The 8,682-nt window shown below is 45.3% G+C and overlaps 1 protein-coding gene across 1 annotated transcript; it reads left to right on the forward strand.

Annotated features, from left to right (window-relative positions):
- The first annotated feature begins 1,390 nt into the window (after positions 1-1,390).
- LOC125547524 (protein RCC2-like) lies at positions 1,391-7,967 on the forward strand. Its single transcript, XM_048711361.1, has 17 exons — positions 1,391-1,737; positions 1,946-2,007; positions 2,074-2,141; positions 2,316-2,437; positions 2,974-3,079; positions 3,268-3,319; positions 3,400-3,517; positions 3,606-3,636; positions 3,800-3,823; positions 3,904-4,031; positions 4,620-4,701; positions 4,847-4,966; positions 5,074-5,127; positions 5,213-5,282; positions 5,934-5,973; positions 6,159-6,251; positions 7,276-7,967. Exons 1-17 carry the CDS (start codon positions 1,527-1,529, stop codon positions 7,620-7,622), a joined length of 1,728 nt encoding a protein of 575 aa, XP_048567318.1. The 5' UTR covers positions 1,391-1,526; the 3' UTR covers positions 7,623-7,967.
- Positions 7,968-8,682: the final 715 nt, after the last annotated feature.

An 8,682-nucleotide genomic window follows, 5' to 3' on the forward strand; every position in this document is an offset into this window, starting at 1 on the left:
ATGTTTTTCTGGGCAGGCGAGGGGGACAAGCAGAAGTACCATATGGTGAGCTGGTCTGACATTTGCAAACCCAAGGACCAGGGAGGTCTGGGGATCCTCTCTTCTCGGTGCATGAACTTTGCTCTCCTGACCCATTGGCTCTGGCGTATCGCCAACGAGGAGGGCGGCCTCTGGCTCACCATCATCCGAAATAAGTACCTTCAGGGCCAACCTTTAGCTTTCTGCCAGCGCTCGGGTGGATCCCAGTTCTGGCAGGCGGTGATCCAGCTTCTACTCGTGCTCCATATTGGCACGTCCATCTCAGTGGGCTCCGGGTCCTCGACCCTGTTTTGGTTCGACCGCTGGCTAGGGGACTCTCCCCTGGCTGCCCGCTTCCCGGTCTTATTTGCCATTGCGGTTGTCCCCCGGATCTCCGTCGAGACGGCCCTTATTGACTTAGGGTGTCTCGCCTTCCGGCACCCCTTTGGCCCCCTTGAGGCGGACGAGTGGGACTCCCTTCTCCAAGACATCGCTCTCCTTTCGATGGACGTTGAGGGTGCCCCTGACTCCATTTCTTGGCATTTGGAGCCCTCCGGCCGCTTCTCCACGAAATCTCTATACGCGACCATTGCTCCTTCGTTGGCCCCTGAGCCTTTAGCCTGATCTGGGACATTCGCCTTCCCCTCAAGATCAGGATATTCCTGTGGCAATGGATCCGGGGACGCCTCCCCTTTGGGGTTGAAGTCCGCAAGCGCAATGGCCCAGGAGACGGGATGTGCCCTTTGTGCGGCACGGTGAAGGACTCGAACCACATCTTCTTTTCCTGCTCCACAGCCCAGTTCTTGTGGTCCTGCTTCCATGAGACGGTTGACGGACATTGGTGCAACACCAACTTCCCCGACTTACTGGCTGAGATCCACGCCTCCCCCCTCGCTACCGCCATATTAGATGGCTGTGCATTGGGGTCCTCGCTTGGACGCTTTGGAACATTCGCAACAAATTTGTTATTCAGAAAGTGCCTCTTCGACGTGTGACTGACGCGATCTTCAAAATGTGTGGCTATTTGCAGCCTTGACGGCCACTTAGCCACTCCCAGGACCGGGACGTCATCAAAACCCTCCTCGCCGACCTTCGATCGATGGCCTTCCGCGTGGCACCTCTGTTTCCGCCACCTCCGCCGGAGCCTGATTAGACATGATGCGCGTGTTGCGGTGTCTGTGTGTGTTATTTGTTTCTAGGACTTGTTGAGCTGTGCCCTCAGCACTAACCCTTTTACTACTTTATTTGTGTGAGACTTGTATGTGTGTATGAATCTTGTTGAAAATTTGGTTCAAACGATTTGCTTTATATAATATAAAGCGGGACGAAAGCCTTTTCCGAATACAACCGTTGCCGCGGGGCAGCCGGCAGACAGAGGAGAACGCCCCCGCGAAAAGTTCCGTTCTACAGAGCCGCACTCTGTTTCAAACCCTTTCTCCACTTGCTTTCCACAGTTCTCCGCCTCCGCCCCACCGAAGCTAGGGTTTCCGGTCGGAATCGCCGCGAGAATGCCGGCCAGCGCCGCCGAGGCCGCCGCGGAAGGCGAGGAGAAGGCGGCAGAGGCTGGGGGCAGGGAGCTGCTGTACTGCGGCACGGTGCGCTTCGACATCATGGGCCGGAAGGTGAAGGGAGGGAATGAGGGCAGAGGCAACCTGGTGTCCCCGACGCGACTGCGCCCTCTCGTGGGCGTGGACATCCGCTTCGTCGCCTCCGGCTGCGGTGAGTTCCTTCCTCCTCTCCTCCGCGTCCGAGATGAGCTCCTTACTTTCCTCCACTGTATTTCTTCATCTAATGTACTCGCCCAGTTTGTGCGCGGAAATGCCTGGATTGGCGGATGGTCATACAATTTGTGGAATGATGCCAAATGCTAGAATCGATTTATGGTCATAGCGATTTTGCTAATGGATTCCTGTATTTTGCTTGCCAGCGGCTTGCCACTGTGTTGCTCTGAGTGCTGACGGCCGTTGCTTCTCATGGGGTCGAAATGAGGTATAAGTATGAGTCGATGCCTAATTTTTATTCGGCTTCTTGCTTAACACCTTTTATATCTAGCAGAATGGGCAGCTGGGACATGGGGACACTCTCTTGCGTAACCTGCCAACTGTTGTTTCTGAACTATCAAAGTAAGATAATTGTCTGCATTGCCCTTCATTTTATTTTTTCAAACAGGTGTATATGGCATTGTTGAATCCAAGAATATATATACCATCCAATATAGTTGGACTACCTAATCCAACAGTGTTATATGTTTTCTCGACATGTTTCTAAATGCTAATTAGCAGTTATCAATTCTGCAGATATAACATAATTGCAGCAGGTGTTGGAAGAAAACATACAGTGGTCGTAACTGACGAAGGGAAGTCCTTCGCATTTGGTGACAACAAACATGGACAACTGGGGACCGGTTCACTGAAGAGTGGTTGATACCCTTGCCTTTTCTTTATCTTTATGATATATGACACAACTAGAAGTGCACCAAATGCAACTCTTGTGTGGAAAACTCACTTTGTGCTTGGAGAAATTGTGGAAGCATCTGCTTGGAGCATACTCTCAATTTTTTTGACATTTCCAGTGGGTTGCTTGATGAGACATTAGTACTATAATCTACAGTGTTCTTGTGTCACCTATTTTTAGAATCTTTGTTAATATGTGGCAGACATTTCAATTTTTTCTGGTACCCATGTTATCAAGATTGATTTAGATTTCTACCTTTTTTGGGTGACAATGAAACGTCAAAACCATATACTTGAGCATACAAACTTATCATAGTTCAGGATGATGGGGTAGTTCTGACAACTTTTTGGAGATATGACCGTATGGGCAGCTCATTTTCCTGTTTGATTCTTACCCTGTTGTTACGAAAAAGGGTTTCCCCCCGCTTTATATTATAAAGCAACAGCACCAAGCATCCAACAAGTCAAGATCGGTACCTGAGTTGTTCTATATTTGCTGCAGGAACTGTGGTGTCGCCAGTCCCCTGCCTTGTTACTAAAGCGACTAATGCTGTTTGTGGTGCTGACTTTACTGTCTGGCTGTCATCAGTCGAGGGCTCTTCAATACTGTATGGCCTCGCTGAACTACAAAACTTAAAGATTAGCAACCTCTTTCGTCTTTCAGAATAAGCAAAAGGCTTTGAGCGTCTTTTCATGATAACATCTTTTGATTAGTATCTGCTTTGACTTCAGTTAGTGATTTTGTTCTTGTTCGTCCAATTTTTGAAGCAGTATTTTATTTTTCTGTGCTATTTAGGACAGCAGGTCTTCCCCAGTATGGCCAACTTGGTCATGGAAGCGACAATGAGGTTTATTTCTACTCTGTAACATATAGCACCTACTGAGTTTGCATTCATCAGTAATTGTGATTTGATTTGTGATATTACAGTATAATGCCAAAGTTTCATCGGTAAGTCTAGTATATGATCCCCAGCCCCACCCCAGGGCAATAGCTGCATTTTCTGGGAACACTGTTGTCAAAGTTGCATGTGGAACAAATCATACAGGTTCATTTCCTTTCTTTCTTTCTCTTGTTAATTTGAATCATCAGGATCAACACTGATATTAACACCTTTGCTATACTTGGATGTGCAGTTGCAGCTGATTCATGTGGCTTTGTTTACACGTATGTTCCTTCTCCGCCATTAGTTTGACACTGTTACAATCCAGATAGTTATGACTACTATTGTCTCTATACGTGTTGTATCAAGTCCCTTTCTGCGTACATAGATATGATTCCTTCAGGTCACATATTTATGTTCTCTCACATAATTCTTTTTTTTTACCAGCTGGGGTTTTGGTGGATATGGAAGGTAACCTATTCTTGCCATGTGTCTCACCGTATTCAAGATGTATCCTACGTTGTTCACCTGTCCACTTTCTTATTACATAGGTTGGGCCACAATGAACAGAAGGATGAGTGGCAACCACGCCTTGTTGAAATATTTCAAAAGAGCAATATCCTGGGTCCCAATGATATCATCTCAGCCGGTTCTGCAAGTTCTGCCTGCACTGCTGGCGGTATGATGCATATATATCTGATGCACATGCTATTTTATCATGCTACTCTGGGATAAAATTACTACATGAGTTTATTGCTTGGACTATATGGATAACTATAATAGGAAAAGGCAGTTTTGAGAATATACTTTGGCCGGATCACATATGGATCAAACAGCTCTTGTGATTAGTTTACCTTGTACCTTAAGCTGGTATTTAGTTTTGTTTGTGTTGCATGTCTTGGTGAGCTGATTATACAATTCAAACATGAGATGGCATGATTCTTGAATCATCCTATTTTTCATCTGCAAGTTAGATCTCGTCTCGCCTATAATTGGAAAATAGTTTTTTTGCGAATGGAAAGGAGTATTGGTGCTATACCTTGCACTCTGTCAATCAGATTCGTGTTCTGTTGACTGTGTTGCACTGCTGCAATATTATTATTTTTGAATAAAAGGGTGGACCTTCCAAGTCCCATTTTTATTAAGTACGAGGCCACAGTAGCAGTAGCTGTGCCAGAATATCAAAGTTTTGAAACAGTACCAACATACTGTTGCAATATTTATGACTGCTATATTTTAATCATTGGTCGTTTGGTTTGATTTTTAGGTCGCGGGCAGCTGTATATGTGGGGAAAGGTGAAGAATTCAGGCGATGAGTGGATGTATCCAAAGCCAGTTATGGATTTAAGGTTCCTTGCAAACTGTAAAATACCATAGTGATGAACAGTGCCCTCGATGGCTAAACTCTGCTGTTCAGCTATTCTTATAACCAGCTTCCTGTTGAAATAGTATTACACTCAATTATCTTTTTAATAGATGATTTGTTTGCTTCAGTGGTTGGAACATCCGCTGCATGGCTTCTGGTAACATGCACCACACTGTTGGTGCAGATGATTCTTGCATAAGTTGGGGCCATTCTGAATATGGAGAGCTTGGTTATGGTCCAACACAAAAGTAAATCTATTTAAAATGCTAATACTATGTGGAATAGAAGTCTTGCAACCTTCGAGATTTCAACCATTGAACTTCTCTTACCAATTATGTTGTGCATTATGTAACAGGTCATCTGTAAATCCTAAAAAGGTTGACATTCTTGAAGGAATGCATGTTACAAGGTAATTGCGTGAAATCAGCATGTGAATGTAGTCCCATCCTCTGTTCATACTATTATTTAGTACTAAGCTCAGAATACTTCTGCAGTGTTGGTTGTGGAGTTGGGATGTCTCTGATCGTTGTTGACAGGGCAAATGTTGGTGGTAAGCTTGACCAGGTAAGTAAATGGGCTTTCATGCCCGAGCTGTTTACTTGCTTCAAGTTATGGATAGATTAAAATTTAATGCAATTTATTATAATTATTTGTGATGCTAAAGCTAAACAAAAGAAACGAGTTGAATAAATCAGCAGCATGACTTTGGGTCATGTAGTGACTAGTGAGTTATGTCTGTTAACATGCATGAAACATCTCCTAAACAACTGAGTCAAAGCATATTAATATTAGTGACAGAGCTAGGTCATCAATGAGACATTCTAATGACGAGGAATCAACTTTCAGGAGGTTCCATGAAAGAGAATTATTGATCCACAAACGTTTTTAGGGAAATTGTTTGTCAATTTGGAAAGTGCCATTTACTCATATACCCGCCTCCCTCTTTTCTTCGGTTGTCAGTTGTCACGTCTTCTAGTGCTTAAATTGACAATAACATGCTTCAACACCCAAGATTAGGAATGTGACTACTGACTAGTTTACTCAGTACCTTCTTTTTACGGGAATATTTGAGGACTTGATTGAAGAGACTGGTTTTTGTTAGAGAGAACTGAAAAGACTAGTTAAGTTAACTATACCCCGTAATATCAATGTGTTCGTTACATCTCCTTTCATTACCACGGTCTAATAATATATGTATTATTACTTTTGTCTCAGCTGGATACTTTTGATGGTGATGCTGATGCTGTCTTTCAAGGTGTGCATTTCTCTTATCCATTTTTAAGATGGCATAGTATTAAACTTCAATTTGTCTGCAAACTTTTTTGAAATTTGATGGGCAAATCATTCTAGTTTTGCTTGGTCTGTTGCAAATGAAATTATTATCCTTGCCCAGTATATTCAGTATATTGAAACTAGGTAATTGTTACTTGGTTTTTTTAGAGAACACGAAAAAGCTCTACTTTCCTCCGCGCCGCAATGGGAAAGGAAAACCAAATACAAATACGAGCCAACATCCTGCAGTCGATGAAACAGGTACTTGCCAGGTTTCCTATCTAAGTTCTCTCGTACAGTAATCATCCTTGTAGCCAGTTTTCCTATATAAGTTCTCAATTTGTATATTTATATTCAGACGTCATCAAAACATATATATGATGCATGTATCTCAAATCTTGTAATATGAGATTAAACAGTTAAATACAAAGCAAACATGAACATTATATGCTAGAAGGATGGTAGTGAAATCATAACATGGAGATTCATCATGAAATTTAGAAGTTTTATAAAGTGCAAAAGGAAGCAAGTAATAAGAAAGATCAAAACTTGAAACTGATGTAGTGTAGTACCGAGAACTGATGTATAGTGTAGTACATGATGCACAGGTTACCATGCCCATTACTCGCCTTGTGCCACACTTTTCAAGCCTAGTTCAAGCTGGCCCAAGCTTAGCTTAGAAAACTATCGGGTAGGTTGTTGGTCATTATTGGGTTTGGCCTGTTCACGATAGAATTATCTAGGCAGCAGCGACCGCCACAGATTCAGGTTGACTGGTTTTGACATCAAGTATTCGTCCTGCTAATGTTGATCATAATGTTTTCAGCTCAACATTAGGCCCCTAAGTAGATATATGTTCTCCACTGCTATCCTTTCAGCTCAACAATTGGCCAATCGTTTGCTGCATTTTTGTCTTAAAGTTTCCTTCTTATGTTGGCACTACGTCAAGCACCAGCAGTTATGATGCATGAAATTCTGGATCTTATTCTCGCACTCGAATAACCCGGCACTTGTGCCATGTTGTTGCTGGTCAGCCCCTTCCTACCAAGATTTGGGCAACTGATCACAGATCTCATGCTATTCGCTATCAGACCAGAAAACAGAGACCCCACTAGTGTGAAAAAGTAGTCAAGGTCCATTGCAGTGGTACTCTTTGTTCCACTGAATATAGTGGGCTCTGTTTAGCTTACAGCTTCCTGATTCATTTATTTTTGTCCATCCAATTCTGGTGCTTCATCCCAAACTGAGGCCTGAGCATGGGTGGTTTTGGACCGTTTCACTGCAGAAGAAGAGACGTCCGAGGCGGAGCAGGTCACCAAGGCGGCATCTCGCACCACGAATTCACGGTCCAACAAGCGCAAGAAAGCCTTGGGACATGCAGAAGCAGAGGACGAGGACGAGACTGGTGAAGTGCCCGAGGAGGCAGAGTGTGGCAGCCATGGCCGCGGGCAGTCTACAAGAAGGGGCAGAGGCAGAGGCAGGGGAGCCAAGACGGCGACTCCGGAGCCAATGCCGTCCGGTAGGGGCAGAGGCAGGCCCAAGAAGGGGAGCCCTGGCGCTGCTCCTCCGGAAGCGGAAAGCTCGGGACGAGGTGGAAAGAAGAGCGGGAAGCGAGGGAGGCCTCGCAAGTGATCCGCCGGATGAACCTCGGGCTCGCCAACGTTTTTTGGGTTAGGCTAGATGGCAACGAGAGTGGTTGCTAGTCGTTGGTGATGCCATGCCGAGGTAGTACGTACGTGCCGTGGGGCCTGGCTATCCCAGTATCCTGTAATATGGTTTTGAACTACTACTGATCTGATGGGGATGCGAAGGGCTAGCTATGGACACTGTAAGGCACCGGCGATGATGCTATGAGCGACTGATGGTCTATGAAGGAATGAACGAGTCATCCTGCATGAGTTTTTCTGGAAGAATGTATGCAGAGCAAAGTGATAAGAACGCTCAGTTTTATCAAAAGACAAACACGTTCAGGAAGAAGTCTGTACTTTTCTTTTTGAACTGAAAAAAGAGGTCTGATACACCGATAAAAACGTCGGCATCAGGCCATCGAACTTACAGCGCCCGTCTTCGATACCAAAATAAACGCACAAGATCGATTTAGGGTGTGTTTGGTTCAAGTTTTGAACAGTAGTCGCATTGCATACACTTCTTAACCCAGCTTGGTTGAGCAAAAACAGCCCCAAATGCGTCATCTGCAAGTTGTTTGGTTGCCTGCATCGAGGGTCGCTGCATTAGGTAATACGCAGGTGCGGTTTGTTTGGTTGCCTGCATTAGCCCAAGTGGCACATGAACACGGTGTTTGGTTGCCCGCATAGGGTGTGATTAAGAGTTAGCACTTGCACTTAGCACACAGGGTTAAGAGTTAGGCAGAGGGAGGGGGAGAAGAAATGCAGTGTGCGCCGGCCCGTGGCGACTGCGATGGATAGTGGCTATGGCGCCGTGTTTGACATGACGAGCATGGAGTCGGCGACGAGCGACCCCGTCGGCGGCACGGCGAGCGACACCGTCGACGAACTAGTTGCGGTGCTCGCGCAAAGACAGTCGACAGAGGAGGAGAATGCAGTGCTCGCACCATGGTATCGTCAGTGCAGTGGACGAGAGAGGAGGCCGAGATGATCGACGTCGGGAACGACTCCAGTGTAGTAGGGCGAGAGAGAGGAGGCCAAGATGATCGACCCCGTCGGCGGTGCGG

Source organism: Triticum urartu, chromosome 1 (genome assembly GCF_003073215.2).
Source record: "Triticum urartu cultivar G1812 chromosome 1, Tu2.1, whole genome shotgun sequence".
In the NCBI taxonomy this organism is placed as follows: domain Eukaryota; kingdom Viridiplantae; phylum Streptophyta; class Magnoliopsida; order Poales; family Poaceae; genus Triticum; species Triticum urartu.

Excerpts from the sequence above, each read along its gene's own strand:
- LOC125547524 (XM_048711361.1), top strand. The coding sequence starts at position 1,527 with ATGCCGGCCAGCGCCGCCGAGGCCGCCGCGGAAGGCGAGGAGAAGGCG. Across the intron at positions 2,008-2,073 it reads TCTCATGGGGTCGAAATGAG|AATGGGCAGCTGGGACATGG; the intron begins GTATAAGTATGA and ends TATATCTAGCAG. Across the intron at positions 3,518-3,605 it reads ATGTGGAACAAATCATACAG|TTGCAGCTGATTCATGTGGC; the intron begins GTTCATTTCCTT and ends TTGGATGTGCAG.